At 36.1% G+C, this 27,937-nt stretch overlaps 4 protein-coding genes, 1 non-coding gene and 1 pseudogene across 6 annotated transcripts; 2 read left to right on the forward strand and 4 right to left on the reverse strand.

Moving 5' to 3' along the window:
* The first annotated feature begins 2,026 nt into the window (after window positions 1–2,026).
* Window positions 2,027–4,516, forward strand: LOC145614563 (voltage-dependent chloride channel 1, chloroplastic-like). The gene is made up of 4 exons (XM_081669620.1): window positions 2,027–2,896; window positions 3,238–3,405; window positions 3,601–3,807; window positions 3,948–4,516. The coding sequence occupies exons 1-4, from the start codon at window positions 2,207–2,209 to the stop codon at window positions 4,137–4,139; spliced, it is 1,257 nt and encodes a 418-aa protein (XP_081525746.1). The 5' UTR covers window positions 2,027–2,206; the 3' UTR covers window positions 4,140–4,516.
* A 17-nt stretch (window positions 4,517–4,533) lies between these two features.
* On the reverse strand, window positions 4,534–6,929 carry LOC145614562 (riboflavin biosynthesis protein PYRD, chloroplastic-like; annotated as a pseudogene). The gene is made up of 3 exons (XR_014107122.1): window positions 6,297–6,929; window positions 5,617–5,914; window positions 4,534–5,315 (listed from the first exon to the last, which is right to left on the reverse strand). The product of XR_014107122.1 is annotated as a riboflavin biosynthesis protein PYRD, chloroplastic-like (transcript).
* Window positions 6,930–9,140: 2,211 nt separating this feature from the next.
* Window positions 9,141–9,214, reverse strand: TRNAV-CAC (transfer RNA valine (anticodon CAC)). Its single transcript has one exon. It is a non-coding gene; the product is annotated as a tRNA-Val (tRNA).
* Window positions 9,215–9,330: 116 nt separating this feature from the next.
* LOC145615452 (uncharacterized) lies at window positions 9,331–11,904 on the forward strand. The gene is made up of 2 exons (XM_081670524.1): window positions 9,331–9,721; window positions 11,430–11,904. The coding sequence occupies exons 1-2, from the start codon at window positions 9,454–9,456 to the stop codon at window positions 11,645–11,647; spliced, it is 486 nt and encodes a 161-aa protein (XP_081526650.1). The 5' UTR covers window positions 9,331–9,453; the 3' UTR covers window positions 11,648–11,904.
* Window positions 11,905–12,913: 1,009 nt separating this feature from the next.
* LOC145614884 (F-box/kelch-repeat protein SKIP4-like) lies at window positions 12,914–15,316 on the reverse strand. The gene is made up of 3 exons (XM_081669958.1): window positions 15,213–15,316; window positions 14,237–14,747; window positions 12,914–13,612 (listed from the first exon to the last, which is right to left on the reverse strand). The coding sequence occupies exons 2-3, from the start codon at window positions 14,728–14,730 to the stop codon at window positions 13,018–13,020; spliced, it is 1,089 nt and encodes a 362-aa protein (XP_081526084.1). The 5' UTR covers window positions 14,731–14,747; window positions 15,213–15,316; the 3' UTR covers window positions 12,914–13,017.
* Window positions 15,317–17,676: 2,360 nt separating this feature from the next.
* On the reverse strand, window positions 17,677–27,019 carry LOC145614273 (acyl-CoA hydrolase 2-like). Its single transcript, XM_081669299.1, has 17 exons — window positions 26,777–27,019; window positions 26,563–26,655; window positions 26,020–26,087; window positions 25,843–25,918; window positions 25,462–25,508; window positions 25,177–25,302; window positions 24,253–24,330; window positions 23,266–23,353; window positions 22,700–22,812; window positions 21,670–21,732; window positions 21,534–21,589; window positions 20,703–20,807; window positions 20,544–20,600; window positions 19,055–19,156; window positions 18,258–18,306; window positions 18,114–18,182; window positions 17,677–18,022 (listed from the first exon to the last, which is right to left on the reverse strand). The coding sequence occupies exons 1-17, from the start codon at window positions 26,790–26,792 to the stop codon at window positions 17,945–17,947; spliced, it is 1,284 nt and encodes a 427-aa protein (XP_081525425.1). The 5' UTR covers window positions 26,793–27,019; the 3' UTR covers window positions 17,677–17,944.
* Window positions 27,020–27,937: the final 918 nt, after the last annotated feature.

Here is a 27,937-nt window from a genome sequence, read left to right on the forward strand (position 1 = left end):
TGTAATCATAAAATAGGATGAGAATCTCTGTAGAGTGTAGTGGTTCAATTTAACATGCTCCAGCTTTACTTTAATCCTGAATATCGCGCCAGTTTCAAGCAATTAGCCCAGGTTCTGAGAAAATAGTTGCACCCTTTTGAAATGCTATTTTATGTGCAAAGGAGAATACTCTTGGTATTTTATAAAGGGAGTAAACGCGCAAGTTACATCTCCTTGCTGCATGCTTGATACTCTCCAATCCAATATCCTAATCAAAGGGGAAATGAAATATTCAAACCTCCACTATAGACCAATGATGATCGATGAATATGAGCCTTTTGTGATACTTTTGTTCACATTTGATGTTCATATTAGCCACCTCAAAGTCAATCTTGTTGGTTCTTGATTGAGATATACGACAACTTGGGATAAGTCAAGCAAGATATGGGTAGTTTTTTGTACAGGCTGAGGATAGATCTGCAGATCCCTTATTGCAACTCCTGTGTGGCTGTGTTAATGCAAGAATGCAACAAATTGGTTTCTAGGGCTATTATAGGCTTTATAGTTTATAGCGGAGGTAAAGGCCTATATATAAAAATTTTGGGAGAACAGTTGTGGTTCACTGGTTCTGTGCGACAATAAAAGATTATGACTGCCTTTTGCAGTAAAGTTTTTCTATGCTACCATATAACTGCTGCAATGCCTAACCATCCCTAGACTAGAGTCTGATTTGTGTTCCTTATTGCATGATGTTGTGCTTCAAGAGTTCTACTAGTGTCTATAAACCTTCTTTAACTCTACTCTTATGTTTATTAGGCTCATTGTTTTTGTTAAGAATTCCTTTCTCATAGTATTGGGTAATTTTACTGGTGGCAGATCAAGAACAAGATACAATCAGCAGAACGTTCAGCAAAGGAGTTCTTATTCGGATCAAAGAAGAAACAGGAGGAAAGTAATGCTGGGAAGACAGATTCGAGCAATGCCAAGTGAAATCTGTAGTCTGTACATATGTTATGTGTCAGGATCCCGCTTTTGTTTTCTGTTTTAGTTTGTGGTGCGTTACAGTATAGGAACTCCTGTCATTAACTGATAGAGGCTTGGTAATTACAAGTGTTTTGTTATGTATGATTGTGTCTTGTGACTGTTTTATCAGTCAGTTGATAGTTCTTTTCAGATAGTGGTATTTACCATATGCTATATCAGTTTTTGTGTCCTACCCCTTCCCCACAAATTCTGAAAGTGATGTAGAGCTCTCCTACATCAGTGAAGTATTTACGAATATAGTTGGCCATCGATTGAGAGCTTTTTTTTTTTTTAAGGAGAACAATCATACTTGTATATAGACCACAACCCTCACGAGCTCTTAGTCCAACATTTGTGAGTCAAAACACTTGGGAGTTGGGAGTAGAGTGAAAGGTAAGGGGATTTCCACACCCAACGCATTCTAACATTTGAGGTAAAAACGTTATCAAGTGAGTCAATCTTTGCTTGATATCAATTAGGAGAAGTTGGCCATCAAATGTGTATGCCTAAATTATGTATCAGGGGTTGTATAATTATATAAAATAGCTAGCCACCCTGTAATGGTGTTCTCAACCAAATTGAAGCTTGTCTAAGAATATAAATCATATTTAAAATTTTTCCCAATCAATTTTTTTTTAATAAACCTTACCAACTTAGGGCCTGTTATGATTGACTGAACTGGACGGAAATTAAGAACTGAACTGAATTGAACTTATTGAAACTGAACTGAACTGAAAATAATCCGAAGAGAACAACCCCTTAATCACACATTCACAATTTTACACCATGTTTTCGAAAAAATATTTTTACATTATTTTGTCAATTAAAGTCAATTCACCTAAAAAGTCAATAGTGTCTATGATCGTCATTTAAGAGAAGATGGTGATAAAATCTGTACGGAGCATACACTTGGGCATGCTGATATTGGCGTTTTGCACCGTGGGTGAGTGAAAGGGAAGGGACAAAAGAATCTATAAAGTGTCTAAACTTGTTTAATTCCATTTGAGCCCCAAACCAACAATAAGAACACACAAGTAGGTTAAACGTGTAAAAAAATCTAACACAATTTCACAATCAACGGTTTCTAACTACCCATTTCTTCTTCCCTTTCCTCTCTTCTCTTCACTGTAAACCCCAGCTTTGAGCTTCAATTTTCTCTGCCCTAATTCTCTCTGATTCATCTTCAACAGAAAAAAATCCTTCAATGTCAAATTCAACATCTCCAACCATAAACCCTCCTTCAAAACCACCTTTTTCTTCCAAATTTACCCCAAAATTCACCCTCAAAATATCCCCTTTACCTCTTCCTTCAAAACCCATTTACAAATTCCCCTTAAAAATCCAATCTTTACACTCCTCAGATCCTCAACCCCCCCAAAAACCCATAAATTTAATCTCAATTTTGAGATCTTTACCTGATTGGGCTGATGAAGTTCAAGAAAAGGGTATGAGAAAGAAGAGGGTTTTGTATAATCATCAAAATTGGGCTGAACATAGAAGCTCTCTTAGGCATGTAAGACATCTAATGTCTTCACTTTCTTCAAGGGTCATTGTTTCTCTCATCCCACCTGTGCTATTCTTCACTTCTGTGGCTGTTTTTGTTTCTGTGTATAATACAGCTGTGACTATGAATTTGTTGCCTGGATTTTTTCCTGTGTTGAGGGCCTCTACCTTGCCTTATCAGCTTACGGCGCCGGCCTTGGCCCTTTTGCTTGTCTTTCGAACCGAGGCCTCGTATTCGAGGTATGAGGAAGGGAGGCATACCTGGACTAAGGTCATTACTGGGGCTAGTGAACTTGCTAGGGAGGTAGTTGCTTATGCAGATGATTTGAATGATGGGGTTATGAAGAGGAGTCTTTTGCAGTACATCATGGCTTTTCCTATTGCCCTTAAGGTTGATCATCTATTGCTTTCTTCTGTGTTAGTTTTTCATGCTCTTATTTTTCTGCCTATTTTGAAATTGTAATTACAACTGTATGACCTTATCAGCTTATGGCCTTGGCCCTTCTGCTTGCTTCTGATGTTTGTAGGTTGAGTGAGAATTTAAGTGATGAATTGATGGTTTTGTGTTAAGGAGATTAACCTGTTTCTGCTTTATAACCCAATGCAACTCAATGTTTGAGTGAAATGTTTGTAATGAACCATTAAACTCCAGAAATAGAGTATTTCATTAGGTGATAGTTACTTTGTGCTGTATGATTTCTGTGGTTAATAAGAACATGTGGGTTTTTGCAGTGCCACTTGCTTTCTGACTCCGATGTTAGGCGAGATCTTCAAGGTGTCCTTGAAGCAGATGATCTAGCAGTAGTTCTCAGTTCAAAGCACCGGCCGCATTGCATCATTCAGTTCATGTCTCAGAGCCTCAAGTTGTTGAACTTAGAGGAGCATAAGAGGAACGCATTGGTAAATTTCCCCCCTGAATCTTGCATCTATATTCTTGAACTATGATGAAATAGGTTAAGTGGTCTCAACAAAGTAACAGCCTAACAGGTATGCTATAGGCTTTGGATGTTGTGGTGGATTCATTGATCCACACAACTAAGTCAAGGTAATATTTCAAAAATTCAAGTTCTTAATTAAGCACTTGCAAAAATGCAGGATTCCAAGTTATCTCGTTTCCATGATGGAATTGGTATTTGCGAACAAATAGTGGGCACACCCATTCCTCTGTCATACACCCGGCTGACCTCAAGGTTCCTCGTTCTTTGGCATTTAACATTACCTGTCATACTATGGGATGATTGCCACTGGATTGTAATTCCTGCCACGTTTATTAGCGCAGCATCTTTATTCTGCATAGAAGAGGTATTCCCTATCCCCTTGTTTTGAAACTGATATGTGAGTACATATATGTCTCTTGTTTGGTGAATCTTGCTTTTGTTCTTTGGTGAATCTTGCTTATGCATTCTCGTGATATTGACGTCTGGTGTTCAAAATCTGTGCAGGTTGGTGTCCTTATAGAAGAGCCCTTCCCTATGCTTCCACTAGATGAACTGTGCACGGTGCTTTGTACCAACGTTCAGGAAGCTATTGCAGTCCAGAAGACAATTCAAGTGCAGGTCGCTTCTAAAAGGAAGATCCATTACAACAACCATTCCACCAATGGTTGGCCAGCCTCAAGGGGCGATAAGATTTGATGGAACTTGTCTGCTTTCCCAACTTATGCATGCTAGCACTCTTCAGTATACCCAATGAGAGTCCTTCGACTGAGACTATTATGCAACTTCCAAGCACCCAGATGATGCAATGTAAACTGAATTTTCATTCCGAAAATATCATTTGAGAGTGTTATAAAAGCTCAAAGGGACGATTACATAATAGAACAACGGGGATATTTCTTCCATTTGATGGTTTTAACAGCCAACAAGGAGTCTTGCTTGTAGACATACATGTACAGAAAGTAATGATCTGTAGTCATTTGTATATCAGTATATATGTAGTTAAAGCACATGCTGCTTCTTTTTGTAAAATATTTGACTCTTGGAATAAATATATTAAGTTGAGTTCTGTGTAACAGTGTAAATACACTCATTATTCTCACAATATTAAAACAATCCTGGGACAAAAGTATACTCTGAAGCAATAGCTTGAGCTCATCAATCTCTGATCTCTCTGGCTCTCTACACAGCCAGATGCTAAGGAGGGTAAGGAGCATGCAGCAACTTAGAACTGTATTTTCATAATATTATCATCGAAGAATGAATAAATGTCAAAAATATCCCTCGAGCAATACACTGTCACATACAATCCTAGTTGATAAATTCGTCAACCTTTTACTTTGGGCAACACTCATCATTGTCGAGCAAGAAGTTTCATTCCCTGCCCAAAGAGGCAGAACCTCCACTACCACCTTCTGAATTGAATTTGTTAGAAATCCTTCCTCCAAAATCTCTTCCAGCCCATCAATCTTCCCTCTCAAATCTATCAATACATTGCACATTCCTTGCCTACTACAATACTCCAGAATAGCATCCAAACTTATGTCATCCATAACCACTGTTTCGATACCCTTCTGAGAGAATTCTGAGGCTAGAGTTACTTCTTTGTCAGAAAATATAATTGCTTTACAGTCTGCTTCAACAGGCAGATCGAGATTCCAGTTTAGAAAATCAGATTTCTTGGCTATAAAAATGTGTTGAGGTTGGCGGGCATTTGGTTCTTGTGATGCAAGGAATGACAGCTCTTGGTTCATCATGGTGGATGCATGTATTACCGCATCATATTCTTGAAGTAATTGAGAGTAATATCCTCCACACTCGGTGACTTTTTCCCCCAGCTGATCTAAAAGCACAGCATTTGTGGAGATGGTATATCTGCAAGTCAGTCAGTAGTAACTATTAGCCGAAAATGCAAGTAATCGTGAAGACAAACCAAAGAAACCTATAAAAATTCTAATGAACCATTTATTTAGAAATACAATTATACAAATGAAGTAATATAACCTGACATTTCCTATAAATTCATATACTTGTATGTAACTAAGTAAGAACAATAATCTCCATTCAAAATAAAAATAAAAATGTAAGAACAACAAGCTCATGGATTCATGTACATATGTTGCTCAGTGCAAATCATAAACCATTACACATCACTAAAAGATATAATAAGATGTACCTGAGAGTCACAAACGGCTTCCCAGAAATCATTTTGTGGATGAATGCTTCATTGAGCTTCTTACACAAATCTTCCTCTACTCCAACGACGACTTCAATGCCTGCTTCTTGAAGTCTATTAATCCCCCTTGAAGAAACAATGGGGTTTGGATCCACCATTCCAACCACAACTTTCTTCACTTTGGCTTTGATCAAAGCCTCAGAAAAGGAGGCGTTTTTCCAAAATGATTACAAGGTTCCAAGGTCACATAAGCAGTTGCATTCTCAGCTTGTTCCCCAGCATCCCTCAATGCAAATACCTTCAAAATATCACCTTAACATCATTAAAAACTACAAACAGAACCTAAAACTGTCACGACGAATATAAGACAAGTATACTCTCCACATACACAACTATAACATCCAACAAGCACCATGACAAATCTCCAACCAAAATTTGACCATCAAAACAAGCATTTCAGGATTACTATTATGAACAAAATTAGCAGTACACCACATTCCATTTACAAAAAAAAAAAAAATACTATTTAGCATAATCAAAATTATCTTTTACATCACAATAAAGCATACATGAAAATAATCAAGATTAAGCATTTTTTTTTTTTTTGTGAGACAATCAACATAGAAACAGGAAGAACTTTTATAGACGAAATAAGTGATCAATTAGTACTCATTAATTACCTCAGCATGAGGCTGTCCTGCTTTAGGATGAAATCCTTGACCAACAATCTGACCATCTTTAACAATAACACAACCAACCATAGGATTAGGACTAGTACACCCAATTGCCTGTTTAGCCAGCTCCACACCCTTCCTCATATAAAATGCATCTTCTTCATTTTCACTCTCAAAATCACCACCATTTGTATAGCTAAAACATGCCCCAGATACCCTTTTGCCCATATTCAAATACCCATTATTGAATTTTGAATCAAATTCGGGTTTAGTAAAATAACCCGTATTTCTTTGTGAATTGAGCACCCATTTGGGCACACTACAAAACCCAGAAACAGATTTGAAAGCTGAAATTGATGATTTGGGGAGGTGAGGAGAGTGAACAGGTGGATTGAAGATGGAATTTGGGTTTGAAATAGTGAGAAAATTCATGTTTGTGTTGATAATTAGTACAGTGATTAGCTAATTTAGAGAAGGATTAATTGATAATTAAGTGAATGAGAATTGGCTAAATTAAGTTGAATTGATCAGCCATTATCACTAAATTAGAGCAAAAGTATATAAGAGAGAGAAATGCATTGCAATTTTACAAGAGTACCTGCAAACAGCAAGAAGCATGCCGAGGGAAGCAGTAGTTGAAGGAGGCTTAGGAACGACGTCGTATAGCTGTCTGGTAGAGTGGTAGCAATTGCAAATTCTCGTTTCTTTTTTTTTATTATTTTTAATTTTTTTTGACCTTTTTTCGTCCGGCAATGAAAATTGCTGAGATGTTTACCATGAACCCTAAACCCTCCAAGAGTCCAATAGGGTCGGTGGAACCATCCAATATACCCTTAAACGGTCATTTTACTCGTTCACAATTTGAAGTGATTTCGTAAAATCAAATCTACCACGGACGTTTATGACAATATATAATGATCATATATGGTTTCAAATGGAATTTTATGACCCCGAGATTTATCCCTTGGGGTTTCAAGGCTTTTCGCCACCGGGCCCCGAAACCTCAAAATTTCCTCAAAAAAATGTGGATTATAGCCTTTAATTTTGTGATTTTTTTACCTTCTTTCGCCCGGAACTAAAAGTTTCCAATATGTTTACTATAGTCCCTGATACCCTCTAGGAGTACAATTGGGTCGGTGGAACCATCCAATATGCCCTTAAACGGTCATTTTACCCATTCACAAATTTAAATGATTTCGTAAACTCAAGCCTACCACGGACGCTTATGACAACATATGATGATCATATATGGTTTCAAACGACATTATATGACCCCGAGATGTACCCCCAGAGTCTCAAGGCTTTTCGCCACCGGGCCCCAAAACCTCAAAATTTGATAAAAAGCGTGGATTATAGCCTTTAATTTTGTAATATTTTGACCTTTTTGCGCCCGGAAATAAAAATTGACGAGATGTTTACCATAGTCCCTAATACCCTCCAGGAGTCCAATTGGGTAGGTGGAACCATCAATATGTCCTTAAACGGTCATTTTACCCAATCACAACTTGTAGTGATTTCGTAAACTCAACCTTACCACGGACGTTTATGTCAACATATAATGATCGTATGAGGTTTCCAACGGAATTATAGTACCCTGAGTTGTATCCCTTAGGGTCTCAAGACTTTTCGCAACCGAGCCCCGAAACCTCAAAATTTTCTCAAAAAGCGTGGATTATAGCCTTCAATTTTGTAATTTTTTTACCTTCTTTAGCCTGGAACTAAAAATGGCCAAGATGTTTACCATGGTTTCTAATATCCTTCGGGAGTACAATTGGGTCGGTGGAACCATCCAATATGCCCTTAAACGGTCATTTTACCCGTCACAACTTGTAGGGATTTTGTAAACTCAAGCCTACCACGATGTTTATGACAACATGTAATGATCATATATGGTTTAAAACGGCATTTATGACCCCGAGATGTATCCCTTAGGGTTTCAAGGCTTTTCGCCACCTTGCCCTAAAATCTCAAATTTCCCTCAAAAAACTTGGATTATAGCTTTCAGTTTTGGAATTTTTTTTGATCTTTTTTCATCCGGAAATAAAAATTGCCAATATTTTACCATGGTCCTTAATACCCTCCAATTGCCCAATTGGGTCGGTGGAATCATCCAACATGCCCTTAATCAGTCAATTTACCCGTTCACAACTTGAAGTGATTTCATAAAATAAAGCCAACCACAGACATTACAGACAACATACAATGATCATATGTGGTTTCAAACGGAATTATATGACCCTGAGATATATCCCTTAGGGTCTAAAGGCTTTTCGCCACCGGGCTCAAAACCTCAAAATTTCCTCAAAAAACGTGGATTATAGCCTTTAATTTTGTAATTTTTTAACCTTCTTTCGCACGGAACTAAAAAATGCCAAGATGTTTACCATGGTCCCTAATACTCTCCAGGAGTACAATTGGTTTGGTGGAACCATCCAATACGCCCTTAAACGGTCATTTTACCCGTTCACAACTTGAAGTGATTTCGTAAAATCAAGCCTACCACGGACGTTACAGACAACATATAATCATCATATGTGGTTTCAAATGGAATTATATGACCCCGAGATGTATTCGTTAGGGTCTCAAGGCTTTTCGCCACCGAGCCTCGAAACCTCAAAATTTTCTCAAAAAACGTGGATTATAGCCTTCGATTTTGTAATTTTTTGATCTTTTTTCGCCCAGAAATAAAAATTGCCGACATGTTTAACATAGTCCCTAATAGCCTCCGGGAGTCAAATTAAGTCGGTGGAACCATCCAATATGCCCTTAAACGGTCATTTTACCCGTTCACTAAAACCACATGACCAAAAGAAATTGTCATAAAATTTGGTTTTTTTAAAAAATAAAAAATGTCTGAGCCCGGGTTCGAACCGGGGACCTCTAGTGTGTGAGACTAGCGTGATAACCGACTACACCACCCAGACAATTTGTTCATTTGAATTGTAATAACATAATAGATCAACATTATTATTATATCCGTAAATTAAATTTGACATTTTCACTTTTGAAATGATAGACGAAAAACAAAAAACCTGAAGAAAGGAGCGGTTACCAAAAAATTTCAAATCAAAATCCAAAAATTCGCGAAAATTGAAAGCCCTAACGTCACCCAAGTAGAAACTAGAGAGAGAAAGAGGAGAGAGAAAGAGATTGATTCACTGGAATGGACAACCAGCTCAGAATCGGTGAGTCAACTCGTGAAGAAGAAGAAGAAGATGAAGAAGAACAACAAGATGAAGAAGATGAAGAGGAAGAAGCAGTGAAGCTTGCAGAAGAAGTTAAAGAAATGGCGAAGAAAGTTGAAGAATACAGATCTACTTTGCCTGATCACTTGAAATCGTGTCTTGCTTCTGTTCTTTCTTCTCAGCGTCCTGCTTTCTCTCTCTTTGATGATGTCTCTCAACCCGGTCCTTCCTGCGGGCCCCACTCAGGTCAGTGTTTTTGAATTTTGGAAGTTTTGGTTTGTGTAATGTGGTGCTGTCAATTTTGATTTTGATTTTGCAGTCGAACAATGTAGGTTTTTGTTTGAAATTTTTTATTGTTTTTTTGTTGATGATTTGATGTTGAGTTGAAATTGAGTTTTAATTTTAGGGGGAAGGTTCTTTTTGGAGTTGAATTCAACTTTAATGGTGATTTAACTGTCAAAGTCGAACTTTAATGTTGATTTAATTGTTAAAGTGAAGATTTTTAGGGTTAGCAGGCGATTAAAGGGTTGCATTTTGGTGAAATTTGTTGAAAATTTCGTAAGAGTGAGTAATTTGTGTGGTATTAGGGTTGGTGATGTGGTTATTGACCTCTCTTTCGTGATATTTGAAGTAGTTTTGTGTTGCCGCTGTAATTCCGTGGCATTGTTTGATGCAAGAGAATAGAGCAAGGAGATTTGACAAGTGGAATTTGTGTAAGGTTGTATGAATTAGGGATAACTCTCTGGAAACAAAGTGTTACCAGTTGTTTTGATTGTGCCTAAGCATGAGATGACTTTGGAGGGACTTAGCTTGTGTAATTATGCACCTAATTGTAGACTACGAACGATGCCTGAAAGTAGGTAGTTTAGAATCCTTACAAATGGTTTCAGACCTATGGAGATATGTTGGGTTAACAAGCTGTTATGGGTGTTTATTGTTCCTGTCCATGTACAATCCTGTGAAACCACATGGTAGTGTGTTTCTGGATTTTCAAACTCTACTAATTCTTTGGGCATATTGCTCCGAGTTTAAGTTTCTTGGTTAATAGATATGCACTTCTCTCCATTTAATTTGTTAGTTCTTAGCCTTTCACCCTATGAATCTCTAGTTGGCCGAGAACCTGAGACAGTGTCAATGCTAGGTTCAAGGTTTTGTTATCCCTATTCGGAGTGTCAGACAGGCCAGGAGACTATTCTATTCTTTTACATTTGGCCATGAGTAGGTGATGAAAGTGAGTTGACAAAATCAAATGCCTTTTGTGTTCTTTGATTTAGATAACTTTGCTCGTAAAAAAACTCCCTTAATTTATCCCGAATCTGTACTCTTTGAGTTTCTGACAGTAGGAGATTATGTAACTATCTATATTACTGGCAAATATCTTTAGCCTTCTTTAAGTTGTGTCCTAAATCCTGATGCATTTTGCATTTGCAACCTTGGTAGATGATATCTCAATGTTACACTTATCTATCGCAGTAAAGTTTTTCCTAGTAGCTACCAAATCCTAGATATGACAAAGTGATCATATGAGTAATAAATTGCATTTTTATCAACAGGTTTTTTAGCCTTATGAAAGTTATGTCTGATGCATTTTGTAGCCTTTGCTATATGACTTCTCAATGAAACAATTCAAAGCAAACCATTTGCATGTAATGAGATTAGGTTGAGAAGGTACTAATAATGGTTAGTATGGGGGTGTGGTTCCAGTTTATGTTGCTTGCCTGCTGTTTTTTAATAGAAATCCTTTGATTGTGGTGATCCATAATATTAGCTTCACCATTTCTTTACGTACGAGAAGAAAAAAATAAGAGACTGTTAAAAAATAGTCCTATATTTGGTTCTTTTTTTTTCCCTCTTGAATTCACTCATGCTTCAAAGTCTGTTATCATTTAGTTACCTTTGTCGCCAGCTTTTGTGTTCACCCTATTGAGTGTCGACCATCTTTCTCTGTTTACAGGTGCAGGATCTAGCCATGGTAACTCCAGTACACAGTTAGAAGTTGATGACAGTGAAAAAACCCCCGATGAAGTTCAATTGCTTAGAGATAAGATTTCTAGTAACATCTCTGCAATTCCCAAGGTTTTAAAAAGGATGAATGAGTGCATTTCTAGAATTGACAAACTTGTTTCTTCCGATGAAACCATTCATCCTGTATTCAAAAGGAAAAAGAGTTGATATACTTTGTTTTCCTAATTTATCTTCTAGTTAGTAAGGGATTGTTGTGGGTAGCAAATTTCATATTGTACAATGATATTATGACACTAGGCAATAGGGTTTCACTGACAGGGAGCTGTATAACAAAAAAAATGTATCTCCATTATGTAATTGAGTCACAAGCTAGTCCAATTTAGTTAATTCATATTTTTTTTCTGGAAATTGAGCATGTGGAGGAAAATCTTATATCTATTTGAAGGCTTGAAGCCCATTCTATTTGTTGTGTTGTTTCCACTTCACCATTTATCTATTACCAGTGTGTTCATTGCCAAATACCTTGAAACACCTGGTACTGGCGTACTGTTGAATCCTGTATGCTCCGCAGGAGAGAGCTGTACGATGCTTTCAGGGAGTTCTTCCAATTTAGGTACTTTCTTTGATCCTTCCTGCAATTTCTTCTCAATACGAAGTGTCAAGGTTGTTTTTTGGTGGTTATTAATTATTTTCTTCAATTTTCTTGGTAGCTAAGTATGATATATCTTTTGCAGGTTTATGGCTTTGATTTTGATATTCTTAGATCTTCCACATGACATTGTATCTGATTGTCGTGCAATGGGGCTTGTATCGGCGTGATATCATTTGATTTGTTGAGCTAATAATGCTGTTTAATCCTTTATAAGAGTCTGCTTTTTTCTCCATTTGACTTGTAATATGCGTAGATAAAACAACATCAAGGTGATTATGAAAACATCCTGTATATATATGACCAAAACATTGGTTTTTTTTTTTTTTTTTAGATGTTGGTAAGCTATTAGTCATTGAATAACTCTTTCCCCTTTCCTTAATCTTACCTCAATGTACTCGTGTTACGCGTCCCAAATTAAGCTTCGCACCTTACTTTTAGGGTGCTCCTTGAAAAAAATTCGCACTTTTCCTAACCCTTTATATATTTCATGTCTTTATACCTTTAGTTTTTATTTCATATTATATAAAATACTCTTAATCTCCATGCTAACTCGAAGTGGTTAAGATAATATTAAAGTGGTTTAGATAATATTAAAGTGGTTAAGATAATATTGAGAGGGCTGGAGTATCATTTGACAACTTTGGTTCAGTTGCGATTTTGTATGATGTAACTACCTAGCAAGAAAGGAAGTTCACAGGTGAGAAGATGTTACGATTCACCATTTTCTTGCTTTTTCAAGTAACATAATTCAGAAGCAGCAAATTTCCTTACTAAACGAGGATATAGGATCCAACATTGAATTAAATAACCCAAACATCAAATACTTCGTATTATTTACCATTACGAATATGAAATTGGTTGATTACAAGGACTCGAAAAGTCCCATGGAAATACAAACATCAGAGTAGAATTACATGAAAAGAATTCAGATTGACACACATTTACAACAAATTACATCATCACAGGAAAAAATTGGTATAGATGAGCTTGCTATCACTCTATCCGCATTACCAACATTGCCGATGTCCAAAACAACTGCGCTGAGCCCTTTGCCTATTATGAAGATTTTTCTTCCAATAGCAACCATCTGACATGGTGGTCTTGGAAGGAGAGGCGAGAGCCTACACAAGGGAATCCATTCCCTAGTGTTTTTCTGCCACATCATCAATTTGCTTCCCAAACTCTGGTCCAGTACATAGAGTGTATCATCCACAACTACAGTAGGGCCAAGCCAACCTGATGCCATATCAGCATCTGTTTGTTGCCATTTGCCTCTTGATGGATCGTAGACAGCTATATACACATGAGGTGGTATGGTTGAAGTGCGAGATCTTATGTAGATTTTTCCACCCATCACTACAGAATCCTCTATGTCAAGGATGATGTTTGGGTCTGTATGTGATTCCCAAGAGTTTGTTCTAGGATCATAAGTGTCCCAAGAATGTGGATCACTCGTCTCTAAACTATATCCACCAATGGAATAAATCTTCCCGTCCATATTAACACAGCCAAAATAGCACCTGAAAGAATAAACTAGAATATAAAATCGATTTCCAACATTCCTTTTCTGTATATGTCACTAAGTCAGAAATTGTGTATATAAAGCACAGATGTCGAACTCAACAGCTAAGGCAGAAAGCAATCCAAATTCTATATACAAACATGATCGTTTCAACAAGCTCTAATTTTTAGCAGGCATGAGATAGCAAATTAACAAGGCCATTATGAGTGATTCATTGTGCAAATTCCAAAGAAACTCCCCGAAGATCCAATCACTCTCAAGGAAATAAAGCAATTCTATTCATTCAATTCTCTTCCACTGAACAATAGGACAGTTACATTCATATTCTACAAGTTACCATCCACTCATACCAATATACCATATATAAGCAAAACCATAGTTTTTGATCAGCAACACCAGAAGAACATAGCACATTATATACATTATATGGATAAACGAAGTATAGCATTAAAAATCTTGGGTATGAATTCGATGTCTGACATGACATCATAAGGATTTGTAGCACAGATATGTTGGTTCAAGGTTATAATATGGACATTGAAACATATAAACCACAATCACATACTGGTATATGTTTAATTAATAAAATGCATCACCAAAAGCTGAAAGGGTGTGCATGTACCTTGCAGTTGACATGGAAGGTGCTTCACTCCAAGTATTCATAGCAACATCATAACAATAAACTTCATCAGTAGCATCCTCAGACCAACCACAACCCCCTAAAAGGTATAACTTCTTGCCAATTGTTTCAAAAGCCATTCCTTTTCTCTTCAAACATCGAGGCGGAAGACCAGAAATGGACTTCCAATATCCCTGTCTAGAAGAGCTAGGGTCTAACACATAGCAGCTCACTTGATCAGTAGTCTTGTCTCTGCACAATGCATATATCCAAGATTCGCCTAAATTGTTCTTTTGGCGATAATCCCACCACTCTTCACTGCACACCAAGTCTCTCCACCTCTTTGAAACACACTTAAGAACTGTATGGTACTTCCTAGGAACCCTTGCCAAGCAAAACAAAGCAATGTCATCCGGAAGTCCACTTATCAGAGGCAAATGACTCGATTCGGTTTCGCTATATGAGCTAAAACTACTTGCTGATGGGTCCATGATCATGTTAACATGTAATCCGTCTACACCAAAACCAAATTGACAATTTGAGTATGTGACATTAATTAATTTCCCAAAATCAATCAATAACTCATCAATAATACAAAGTTTTTTAGTTTAAGCACTCAAACAATAATTTAAACCCCTGATCTATCAAATCATATCATCAAATTAAGAAATATAGAAATATTCCGTAATCAATTACATTAATCAAGTAAAATGGCTATTTTGTGATGAATTCGACTTTTTACAGCTGAACGAGGAAAAATGAGAATCAAAACAATAACCCTAATTTGGAAGTAATTAAATTGAAATCAGGAATCAAAACACACGCAACATTACCCTATTCCAGATCACCGGTGAATGAAAAAAAAAAAGAAAAAAAAAAGAAATACTGAAATTGAAATCATACAAAATTTTTAATAATAAAAGAAGAAATCAAAGACAAAATAGAAAAATTGAATGGTGATAATTTATGTTGTACTAACCGTTAGGAATATTTCGTAATTGGATCCAAGAACAGTTGAATTTGATTGAAGGAGAGAGAAATGGATCTAGTAAAACCTTAGTTTATACAGCACGATAGAATAACGATACTCTCTACGACGGTTAAAAACAAATATGGAGCTTCTTTCGAAAATAAAAAATTTCGTTTGGCATCGTTGTGGTTTTCTGTTTTTTGGTTTTTTGTTTTTTAAAAGTATATTATATATGTCACATAATGAATCAAAAATTATTTAGACTTATTAAAATTATGATAATTTTGAAAACTGACAACAAAAAAGTGGAAACACCTTTTTCTTGTTTCCTGTTTTTGGTTTTTAGTTTTCAAAAAAACAGGAAACTGAAAACCAAAAATGATGCCAAACAAGCCCTAAATATGGATTTTTGATCATATTTTGATTTGATGAATACCATTAACATTTATCTAACTTTGTATATACTTTGAGCATATATATATATAATGTTATGGGTTTTAGTCACGTATAACGTGGTAAGATCAGATTACACTAGATTTTGGAATCTCAAGCTAAGCTTAGATAAGTTATTGAAACAGACAAAGAATTCTATTAGAGGCTGAAATCGGAAGTAAAACATGTGAAGAAAAGAGGGAATCAGAATTTTATTTGAGGCTGGATAAATTGCTACGGAATTCTCAAAGTATATACATAGGGTAACAAGATTCAACCAATTGTTTTTTTTTAATTAACTTAGCTAATTATACATAGTGACATAGTGTAGTAGTGTAGTGTACGACCTTGCAACTATTAAATCAAACATAATAATTTTGTACTATTTAGGTTATGAGAACATTAACAATATTGAAGATACTATATTATTTGAAATCTATACTTGAAATCTCTATCCAATTCAACAACCTTGATCATAGCTACTAAGAGAAATCAAAGTAAATGACTTAACTTAGATTCATAATGTACAGTTAGTTAGTGATCTGATAATAATAACCCACTTGACATATTTTGTCCAATTCGTAATTTACCCAACTTTGTATATACTTTGAGCATATATATAATCTTAAAAAAAATAAGGAACTGAAGCTTTGAAAGAACACATTTTTGTTTTCTAAAGGAGTGGATCATATGTAAAGGCAAAATTATGGGTTTTAGCCACGTATAACGTGGTAAGATCAGATTTGATTCTTTCGAAAAACAAATAAAAATATGGATTCTTTATCATATTTTGATTTGATGAAGACCATTAATATTTGTACGTCAATTATTATGAAGTTATATACGGAGAGCCTATTCTGATTTACTAGACGAAGCTGAGCCGAGCTGAATATTTTATAAGAGGAGGATATCAGGAACTGAACTAAACTTAAGCTGAAGAAAACAGACCCGTAGCATGAGTTTGTGTAAAAAAAAATGGTTGTATACTAGTTTATCTTAAGTGATTTATAAATGCTTATAATAAAAAAGATTATTCACTTAGGGGCCGTTTGGTTCGCACGAGGGAATCGGAATGGAATGAACAAAGGAAAAGGAGAAGAATGGAATGAAAATACCCTATTTTTGTTTTGTTGTTTGTTTTAAAACAAAGGGAATCATTCCCACACCACACCACCACCACCACAACCACCACACATTTCATCAAATTTTCACTTCCCACCATTTCCAGCCACCGCCACACCTCCTCCACCACTCGCCGCCCTTCCTCCACCACTCGCCGCCCTTCGCCGCACCTCCCCCTCCCCTTGCCTGAGTCACCATAATGTATAGTTACTGCCAAAATTTCTCAAATTTGGGCTCTTTTTAATTGATTAGTTCTATAATTTTTTTAGTGGGAATTGTTGTTCTATATATACTTTTGATGGTATTATCTGCTTTTAGACTTAGATTTTCATTTCGAAATCAACTTTAACATCTTGCTGCATTTTCTTTGGAACATTCATTAATTTGGGTTCAACTTTTGTGGGTTTTTGCGGGGGAGGGGGGTGCAGCGGTGGTCGGGGGAGGTGCAGTGGTGGTCAGGGGAGGCTCGGCGGTGGTCATGGTAGGGGCGGCGGCGGTCTGGGCTGATTTTCCGGTGGTGTTGGTAGGTGTGAAGGTGGTGATGTGGTGGTGTGAAGGTGGGTAGGGAAAGGGAATGGGAAAGTCTAAGGGGGGGTGGGGAATGGAGTTGGAAGGATTTGGGGTAATGAGGAGGGTAAAGGGAATGATTAAAAGTGTAAAACAAACATCAACAAAGGGAATCGAGCCAGTTGATTCCCATTCCCTTTCCTGATTACCCCCAACCAAACGGCCCCTTATTAGTTACTCATATTACCTATGGTAGCATAATGAACATTTTCTACCTTAGTTTTCAAGTTTACAAAGATAAAATAAAAAATGAGTATTAAACGTTCCAACCCGTTAACTTGTATACAAATTTCAACACTTGGGACAAGTGAGAGTTGGCCACATTTGAAGTCATGGGCAAGCAATTCTAATCTTAAGCAAGCTTAAATGATACAAAAAAATTACTTGTATTTGAGTATATCATACATTCATACCATGATACAAACCAATGGATTAGTTAAGTGCAAGACTAAAGTATTGTTGCACTATAAATATTACTACGTATGATACAAGCAATAATCATTCGCGTGTTATAACAATTGCCTAGTTGAATAACGCTTCTTATGACAACATGGTTGTTTCCTTTGCATGCTCTACATATTTACAGGCAAGGAATTATAGCAAGAGTTTGTCTGTGAACTTCAATATCTGGCTCTGAGCGCTCTGCCTGGAGTTCTGGCCACTCTAAGTAGACCTTCTTGAGCCAGCGATACAACAAGCTGACAGGAAACAGATGCAAGATACCAAATTAGCAGTGAACAAGAAGAGAGAACATTAGGACATATGGTCAGATAACGAGTTGAGATTTACCTCTCCCTTTCTATTGAACATTCGACCTGCAACCAATCCTCGTGCAGAATGAGCAGATGGACTCTCCATCTATGATAGAAGGCACATTATTATAAAATGGAAAACCTAAGACAAATTCAAACAACAGAAGTCTGTTGGGCTTACCACAAATAACAGCCAATCATCAGCTTTTACAGATCTATGGAACCACATCCTGACAAAGAGAAACCAAGCAAATGTATTGAGAAACAAGTCATCACTAGAGACAAACACAAACTCAGACATGACAAACTAACAGAGACTTGCATATATATAATCCTACTAATCCACATATTTGGACACAGGGAAACGTATGATATCATCCTATCTTATACCGACGTATAATAAAAACCAAAAAGAGCTTTTTACCACAATCCTCTAAAATTTCAGTATTCAAATTCTACACTCCACCAGCCCATCTTAGAACAAATAAAATAAAATATAAACATCAAAGAGTTTTCCCCAATAGATACTATAACTATCTAATTGTCTTTCTTCACAAAGAATAGATTCCTTGCATGAGCACGGATACATTCTAGTACAGATAAAAAATCATAACCACTTCATCACTCACCTAAAGCTTCACATCATCACATGGTATTGAAGATAACATGTCCACTTATAAGATCTAATGAAAGAAACATATCTGTAGTGGAACTACTTAGAGCACAGTTCAGGAGATAAATACCATGAAAATTGCAACGTATTCATAGCAAAATGAAGGATACTAAAACTTTATGTTAAGTTAACTAGTCCAGCATAGTAGCATGCTACATTCTAAAACTAACGAAATTAAGGATAGCAAAAGCACAGTTGAAGGTGCAAATGTAGGTTGGGATAGGTTAATCTAAGTTATATAACAGGGGGAAACAATCAAACAAATATAAAGCCAAAGATTCATCTACTAAGAGGCAGATACTCACGTATGATTCAAGCTTAGAACACTGATCTTCAGACCCCTGTCACGATGAGGATTTGAGCTGACTTCAATAAACAACAGATCCGAAGCATAAGCCACCACACATCTGCAGAATAATTGAACAATATAAGATAACATCGGCATAAGAAGCAATTGTACACTTCCACATATTAGTGGACATGTTCCTTGAAGGAAAAAAAAAAAAAATCTAATAATTGTCACAAGAGGCAAAATATGTCCAAGCGGATAGCATTCACATCTAACAAGCAATATTAAGTCTATAACTGCATAAATTTCCACACTACAACTGAGCCTAATATACTAAATGATTTGCCTCATCAGCAGCATAATATTAACTAACTAACTGTAAATTATTCATTGAAAGCTCAATACGACGACAGTCATCATGTGAATATACAGAATTTCACAATTAACGCGGAGGCCAATACGATTTTCATGATCTACTTTCACCACACTGGATGACATTAAGATGTCCAGGGACCAGTGAGCAGAGAGCTACTTATGCTTCTTTGCAACATCAATTCCATTATACAAAGAGTTTGGTGTCTTCACCAGTCCAACAAATGAAGGAAGAACATCGGTCAGATAGCACAGTTGCAGCAGTAATTAACATCATGGTTTTCAATTATCAAGCCAATTTGGAGCATGAGAGATTGCTGAAGCTTTGCTTAAAAATTACTTCGTATATGTGAAGTTATAGGGATGGTGATTCTCGATGTCGATGATTTTGATTATGGAAGCAGATATGGACAATGGACATCAGCAATGCCATAGCATCAGATCACACATAAAACTCAAGCTAGTCAGAACTCTGAAGCATGAGAAATTGCTGAAGCAATAATCAAGCATTATTTGAATATGATGCACCACAGTACAGAATTCCAATATCCAAATTAAGAAGTCACTCAGATTTCAACATGTCAGATTGGAACTAGAACTACAAAAAGCTTAACACTAATTTTCCCCTTCATTGTCTCTGTTGCCCTGTTGGTACCCCTTGACAAATACGAGTAGTTCTAAGTCAAGTTTTTCAGGGAAACCATAAGATTAGTCCAAAACTAATCAGCAAATCCACTTTAAATGCTACCATCAAAATCAACTTCCGACATTAGCTTCTTTTCACTAGCTTCTGTAGCATTGCTTCACAAACCATATCCCCCATCAGCCATCCAATCATCATGGCCATTGCCAAACAGTCCAGACCTTATATGCATTCAATCAATCAATCAAAGCCTTAATCCCATAAGTGTGGTCGGCTACATAAACCAAAAGTGATTATTCTGTGTAGAGCTATATGCATTAAAGTTTAAATTTTAAAAGAATAAATGAGAGGGAATGGACACAAAAGCAAATGCATTCAAAAACCTCTTAAAAAATTAAAAGTGCAAACACAGATAGCGTGCCTTCTTGTTTTTCAGCAGACACATTAAAAGCCCCAGACTAAATTTAACCCCAGCCTTAGCACATCTTACCTATGCAAAGCCTGGTCATCTGACAAAATTCCTTTGGCCCTGAACCAATACCTCAATCTGCATAAAATATACAACAAAAATCCTATGCAAGTAAGGTATATTTGGATACAATACCTGCATTTAATTAAATAAAAATATTTTAAGGAAAAGGATATTAACTTTGCAGGGGATTTTGTCTGATTCGTAAAAGTATTTGGATCACAAAACCGAATCTCTATGGGCCAAGGAGTAATCTCTGACTTGGCCACTTTGTTGCGGTAGGTCCTGTCACATCATCAACCAGGATATATCATAAGCAAGAATGTTATGTACAAATGATGCAGCATTGCTTCAAGAATAAGAATGCATATGTTTGGGAGAAAAACAGTTGTTAGGAGTCTTAGGACTTAGGAGTACGACAACAAAAAAAAAAAAAAAAAAAAAAACTTTTCCGAGGGTAAAAAATCATTCTCCCAAGTGTGAAAAACATTAACTTTTTTAAGAGGGAAGCCACACTTTCCTATTTATTCCTTACCTTCTTCTTTTTCTCCTCCCATCCATCATTCCCTTCCCATATTCAATTTGCAAGGAACCAAACAAAGGAAAACAAATTAGCAATTGTGTGATCCATCCCTAGAATAATAATTTCTGCTGAAAATCATTTTCAACTGGAATTATAATTTTTTTTTTTTTTTTTTTTGTCAAAGCTGATGTACCCCAGGCAACATTCTCCTTTTGGATTTCATCTTTCAACTAATAATCCAAGCTAATGTGCCAGATTACCCATGACCTTGTCAGAATGACTGAATGAGAGAAATGTTTACTCTTCAAAGCATCATCCGAGTTCCAACCAAGCTCATCCAGTCCCCCTCCTCCCCCCCTCCAACCCCCGAGAAATAAAATGTATGACTGCTAATAATGGGTTGCAGATCACAAAGAGAGTGAGTGGATATCTACTAACGCACATAGATATCGTGATGAGCTCAGTAATTTAATCAATAATGTACAAACCTGGGGAGTCGAGGATCAATAATACGCTTTTCACGTAGCTCTTCCAATGATAATAGCTGAAATGCAGGGGAACATATAAAATCAGTAAAGTAACACCCCAGAATTTTGCTATGCCAAAGAAAAGCTAATACAATACCGTATCTGGAGCTGGTACCAAGGGCATAACTGCATCCTGGTGCTCAAACCCGGATTCTTCTTTCTGTGGAATTAAGAAAAATTAAGCATGAAGCTCAGGAACATGTCAATTATCATCTAACAGTTGTCACTTATCAGGCCAATCAGTCAACTTTTATCTCAGAGACTCAGACAATTAGGGCAGCAAGTAAATCCTCAATATCACATGACCAAAAAGCAACTAGTATGATAGACACCATCAATGGCAATCACTAGGTCACCTGGAATACGATAAGTTGTAAGAAGATGATTGCTGGGGGCACAACTACTGAGAGTCACAGGAAATTTCCTGCCCTGAGCCCACCCTCCAGAGAGACTGTTCATATGGCTATGAAGCCCAGATCTAGTTGTTAAAAACTCTCCTAAATATAATCTTTGATTCACACCCCTGTCCTATGTGAAAGAATTCTTATTTGTGCGCATTAACGGTGTACAATCACATACTACATTTAAATCTATGATTCAAGTCACATCTCATTATTGCTGGAAACTGTGAAAATCCAGTGCTTTTCCATGTAAACATACAGCTTCTACAAGTTTGCACAATTAAAAAACTCCATCCACTAACCAATGACCAAGCATAAACACTAAAATGTTGACATTAGGAATATTCATTAAAAGAACCAAAAACCTAGCTAATGTATGTTATTGATTAAAAAGGATAGCAAGAAAGGATGAGACGCCTACCTAGAGCTAAACATTTTCCAAAATTCGAAGTAATAACTGCATTAACAATTATGATAAGAGAGCCACACTACCAATGCAAACTACCAATGGAATCAAAGTGATAAACTTTTAATGTGTGTGTACGCTCCTGTCAAAAATTTGACTATGCAACATACATGGAAGTGACAACAATCAGTCAATCACATCCATCTTATATTGTACGAAGTGATCAATCTTAGGGGCAATGATAGCAGCAATTTCTTGCTAATAAACTACTCTCTATGTTACACTGATATCAAGATGAAGTGTAGACACAAATAAATTACTTGAAAGGACGCAAGCAAGGTGAACACAATAGTTCCTTTTTGTATAGCATCTACTCTTCTGCTGGAAAAACTTTTCCCATCACGGAGGCGGTGAACCTCATATATGATTGGAACTGCATATAAATGAACAGTTAATCAATAATAGCACCAAATTACATGAGACAGCTTAATTAAGTAACTGAAATTAAACAAAACTAGACATATTCCACAAAAAATAGATTTTTCAAGGTCCACTCAGCTTTATCATCAGGCAATTAAGAATGAGAAGCAATTTACTGCCGCGGAACTAAAATTCTTCAACTTTGATAACAAAATTTCTATGGATAAAATAAACAAACAAAAAACAGAATAAATAAGGATGAGAAATATTGATATAATGTAATGGAAAGCCATTTACTTAAAGTCTCTGGAGAATTCTTATGTACTAGTAAAACCAAACTGAATAATATATTTCATACATCTAAATTTCTATATTGATTAGAGATTAAAATTAAAGAGGTAATTCAATATTTTCTTAGGTAAGATAAGATTACACTTAAGTTCGCCAAAAGGTTTCAAGTACTTACTATCATAGTCTCCAACAAGAAGGAAATAAGCCTGCAAATGATGGACAATTTTTAAACAATCAACAGTCTTTGATGCTGCAGCCACAGCCTGTAATTTAACAAGCGAAATGTCAGATTGTGGGTGCTAAAAAATTATAATCCTCTAAAGCAACCTCAATAATTAACAAGTGAATCTATACAGGAGAAGATTTTTTGTTTAAAAAAAAAGGACAGTGTCAAATCTTGAAATAAAGAAAGTAGATTTTTTATCATTTGGTGAAATATCTATCTGAACAAGTTCTCATAAGAAGAAATCTTTGCTTACAAAACTACCATAAGAACAAACTTTAGTCAGGGCACCACATTTACTTCTGGCACATTGAGACCACCCACTCTTATTAGAAAACATGTACCAAAAATAAAATATTTAATCATATAGGATTAACCATAGTCTTGTCACCAAAAATACATAACAAACCGTACTTTAGGGTTTCAGCAATAGCAATTTAAAAACTTGAAATGAAAGAATTTTGCTCTTCAGCCTCACATTGGAAAATAGTCAGCAAGTTATTTGCAAATAATAATATATTTTGGCAAAGGAGAACAAACCCACATTTTCTCTAGTAAGTTTACTGGAACAAAGAGATACTCATTCTGAGACATTCCCAAAAAAAAAACAGAAAACAAGATCCTAATTGCCAATGCTTGTGCAAGAAAGTAATCAAGGAGAGGTAACAAAGTTCTTCCCACTCACATCAGAAGCTTATAGACATAATGAGGGAAGTAAGGATATGTTGAAAGTAAGAACCAAGGAGGGCTAAGATCCACAAGTTAAATGTTAGACTTATCAACTGCATTGTCTACATGGCATGCAACACATTTATTTAAAAGTCATGCACCTGAAGTATATGTAACTGTACCTCTTTATGGGGTACAATCACAAAATTACACAGGAATAAATTTAATCCAGCATAATGTACGAAGAGAAAAACCAATGAAAAAACATACCTGGCCAATAAACTGTCCTCCAAAAACTTTTCCAAATTTTGGAGCTTCAGGCAAGGTAATCCCTTGAAATAGGTTTACCTACACAAAGTAATAGGGTGTAAAACAAACTTCACTTTCCTCAGAACTCAGCAAATGACCAACACACGTCTAGAAACTACAAGAATAAGAGTGTATACACAAGATGAGACTACCGGTGAATTTTTTCCCATGGCTCCTCTATTTATCAGATCTATACAATGTGATTTTAGCATAGTCATAATTTAGATTCCATATGAAAAAGTTACTATGTGCAAATGTGTATTCTATTCTGGAGGTGGTCTTATTACTGAGAAAATCACGTCCCAAATGTAAATATGGGAACAGTGTTTACAAGATCAGAGAATGTACACAAGGATATTGAATGGGACCAAAATAATCAACTTGTAATAATGGGGATTACCAACATCTGAAAATTCAAAATGAGAATCAGTTAGGTTCAGAACTTTTGGGTGAGAAGGCACTACTTTGCATGAAGTACTAGAAATTGAATTAAACTTCAATACTTCAAGTCACCTCATTAAATCATGTGAATTATCCTTGTAGCCTATTAGCAGTATATTCAGCTCAGGACTAGTGAAAACCACAAATCGTCCAAGACTACATTTGTATAAAGAAAGTATCTTAAACAGGTTCGAGAACTGATGGAATACATAAAAGAAAGGCCTAGTAATTTCTCCTGTAACCTATAACATATGCAGTCAATATTTTCTTGAATTGCAAATAGGACTTAAAGTCCAGAGGTGAAATATAATGTAATCTAGTACCCAATAACGAGGTTTTTATGCATCTGGTAGGACAAAGCACACTAACCCACCAAAAAAAAAAAAAAAAAAAACAACTTCAAGTATGGAGTACAAAGCTTATGATAGGCCCAAGAAGACATACTTCAATAGGATCCAAATGTAATATGCTCTCTACAGGTGCACAGGTCTCTTTTCCAGCATTAGCATTCCAGATTGACTTTGGCCGCAGCAAATCACAATGGTCAGAGGGTAGCACCAAGCAGGTCAACTGTCATGAATAATGAAAAATGGTCACACCTCAATAATTGATTTTATACCCATAAGTAAGAATTAAATACTATATATACCCAGAATTTAGACACTGTTTTCATCCCCTTAACCAAGAATTGTTTTGTATGAGTTCCTCTAGACCAAAAGAAAGATATACCTTGGATGATGCAATCACATCTGCCTGTTTCTCAGATGTTGGGGCACCTAGAAAACAACAAAAAGGAGCATGTTATGTAGTTATAATGCACCAACATAGCATAGCTCACAATTATGATTAAACAATGGAGAAAGAAAGCCATCAGCACAAACAGAGCTTCACAAATGGAAACAATGTTTACTAGACAAGTAGTCAGCTAATTTAAACCATCTCAAACCAGATATCAATTGAGAACCAGCATCCACTACCATCACACCACAATGTAGCCAAGTTCCCAGCAAGAAGGCTCATTTTTTAATGCCATCATCAGCTTTTCTTTCTTCTTCTTTGTTTTTTCTAAAGCTACATTACTACAAAAAATCAAGGAGTGACAAGACCAACCATTGCCAAAATAGTCATAACGTTTTAACAAGAACTCTGGACGAATTTCTTCCTCAGCGAATCCACAAACTTCAGCCTACAGTAAGCAACAAGATCACATGAATACATGATTAACAAATCCCCAAGATCACCAAAAAATGTAAAAAATTGCTGAAAGAACCTTCAAAAACAACTTACCTCCCCTTCCCAAACAAAATACACATCGTCTCCACTTTCTCCACTACGAATAACATACTCTCCATTGTCTAAAAGATTTGAATAGATACTTGTCAACACAATTACCATCAATATATATGAATACTACAAAAGAAAATGTAAGAGATTTGTACAGCTTAATCTTAGTGCATAATAAAGCATGAACACAATCAATAATCATCAGCACATGCAAATTATGTCACCGGCCATACGGGTGTACGATTACATTGTACTCCCTATACGACAACATCGATAAGCTTAGTCACCCCAAATCACACCAACTCGATTTTGAATATGGTTGACTATCATAGCTCTATGTGACTACATTTTTTTTTTAATACAAGAAGCATAGTCACCCTATAATTTATGATACACTCGTTGTATACAAGACCTATTCGGTGTAAATTACTCATCACAAATGTCATCGGTGTAATAATTATACTGTGATTTATCCCACAAAACTCTGAAACGCAACAATTAAACCAAAATTGAAAACAAGGGAATTGAATTGAAGGGAAATGATACCAAAATGCTTGACTTTAACGACCTCAGCAATTTTCTTGAGAGATGAACTGGGTAGTCGCTGAAGCAGTGGAACTCCTCCCAAAAACTCTGTAACTGTAAATCCCAAATAATGCAAACACCCACCAAAATATAAATCAAATAAAACAAATAATCACTCCCATTAATTAAAAACAACAAACCCAATTCAATTAATAAATTAACAGAATTTGTTCACCTGATTCAGTGTTCATCTTCAAGCTCTGCTACTAATCAGTATTTCTGGAAATTTTTACTTTTGTATAGAAAAAAAGCAACAATAACACAACAATGACGGAACTTTATGATGGGAAATTGAATGAGATTAATAGAAAGCTTGCAATATGAAATCTTTAGCGTGTGAAAATCATGGGTCTTTTTTTTAAAATAGAAAAAAAATTATTTTGTACGGTTGTTAATAATTAAAGGAACAAATTCAACCATTGTTTCTGAACTTTTATAGTATCAAATACTGCTATCAATTGGGATTTGAGATTTTGAGAAGGGAACAAAAATGTTGATACTCTGCCATGATTTAATATGGACCACTTCTGCTCCTATCCAGCCCCATTCCAATTCAAAAAGCCTAGCCCAATCACACCCAAAGTCCAACATATTTTTGGCTTAAAAAGACATTCTATCAGACCGGAACATCTCAAAAGTCATCCTGAACTAGAGCTGTCAATTCGGGTATTCAAGTTGGGTTTGGGTCGGGTCAAATTAGGTCTCGGGTTAAATCAGGATCAGGTTATGTCGGATCAATCTAGCTTCAAATCAGGTTCAAGTTCAGGTTCAGGTCGGGTCAATTTCAGTTCAAGTTATAATGGGTCGTTCACCTGTTCGGATATAGGTCGTGTTCAATTCGAGTTAAAATCAGGTCGAGTTTAATTTCAGGTTCGGGTTGTGTTGACTCGGGTTTGGATGGGTCAACAAGATGGTACATTCGGGTTCGGTTTAGTGTTGAGTAGGGTTCTGATTCAAGTTCAATTCTAATAAATATCGATGTGGCCAAGTTGAACTATATAATTACGCCTTCCATAATTTGATCAAGCATCATCAAGATTTTATTAAACCTATATACAAGTAATAGAGAACAAAAGTTATATAAGCTGAACAAAAGATTTTATTAAATCTTATTGAGGGTTTACATAATTATACCAGTATATAAGCTGAATAAAAGGTATATAAATTTTTTATTAAACCTTCCATGACTCGGGTTCATGTTTTAATTGGGTCGGGTACGTTCAGGTTCGGATTGTTTACAGGTCGGATTAAATCGGTTGACGGTTACTATCATGTCGGGCAGGTTCGGGTTCATGTCATTAAGTATTGGATCAAATGGGTTTTCGGTTAAGATCAG

The sequence above is a fragment of the Chenopodium album genome, chromosome 25 (genome assembly GCF_948465745.1).
Source record: "Chenopodium album chromosome 25, dcCheAlbu1.1, whole genome shotgun sequence".
Lineage (NCBI taxonomy): Eukaryota > Viridiplantae > Streptophyta > Magnoliopsida > Caryophyllales > Amaranthaceae > Chenopodium > Chenopodium album.

Excerpts from the sequence above, each read along its gene's own strand:
- LOC145614273 (XM_081669299.1), bottom strand. Across the intron at positions 21,590-21,669 it reads TGGTACCAGCTCCAGATACG|CTATTATCATTGGAAGAGCT; the intron begins GTATTGTATTAG and ends CCTGCATTTCAG. Across the intron at positions 20,601-20,702 it reads CAGACAAAATCCCCTGCAAA|ATTGAGGTATTGGTTCAGGG; the intron begins GTTAATATCCTT and ends TATTTTATGCAG.
- LOC145614563 (XM_081669620.1), top strand. The coding sequence starts at position 2,207 with ATGTCAAATTCAACATCTCCAACCATAAACCCTCCTTCAAAACCACCT. Across the intron at positions 2,897-3,237 it reads CTTTTCCTATTGCCCTTAAG|TGCCACTTGCTTTCTGACTC; the intron begins GTTGATCATCTA and ends GGGTTTTTGCAG. Across the intron at positions 3,808-3,947 it reads CTTTATTCTGCATAGAAGAG|GTTGGTGTCCTTATAGAAGA; the intron begins GTATTCCCTATC and ends AAATCTGTGCAG.
- LOC145615452 (XM_081670524.1), top strand. The coding sequence starts at position 9,454 with ATGGACAACCAGCTCAGAATCGGTGAGTCAACTCGTGAAGAAGAAGAA. Across the intron at positions 9,722-11,429 it reads TTCCTGCGGGCCCCACTCAG|GTGCAGGATCTAGCCATGGT; the intron begins GTCAGTGTTTTT and ends CTCTGTTTACAG.
- LOC145614884 (XM_081669958.1), bottom strand. The coding sequence starts at position 14,730 with ATGATCATGGACCCATCAGCAAGTAGTTTTAGCTCATATAGCGAAACC. Across the intron at positions 13,613-14,236 it reads CCTTCCATGTCAACTGCAAG|GTGCTATTTTGGCTGTGTTA; the intron begins GTACATGCACAC and ends TTATTCTTTCAG.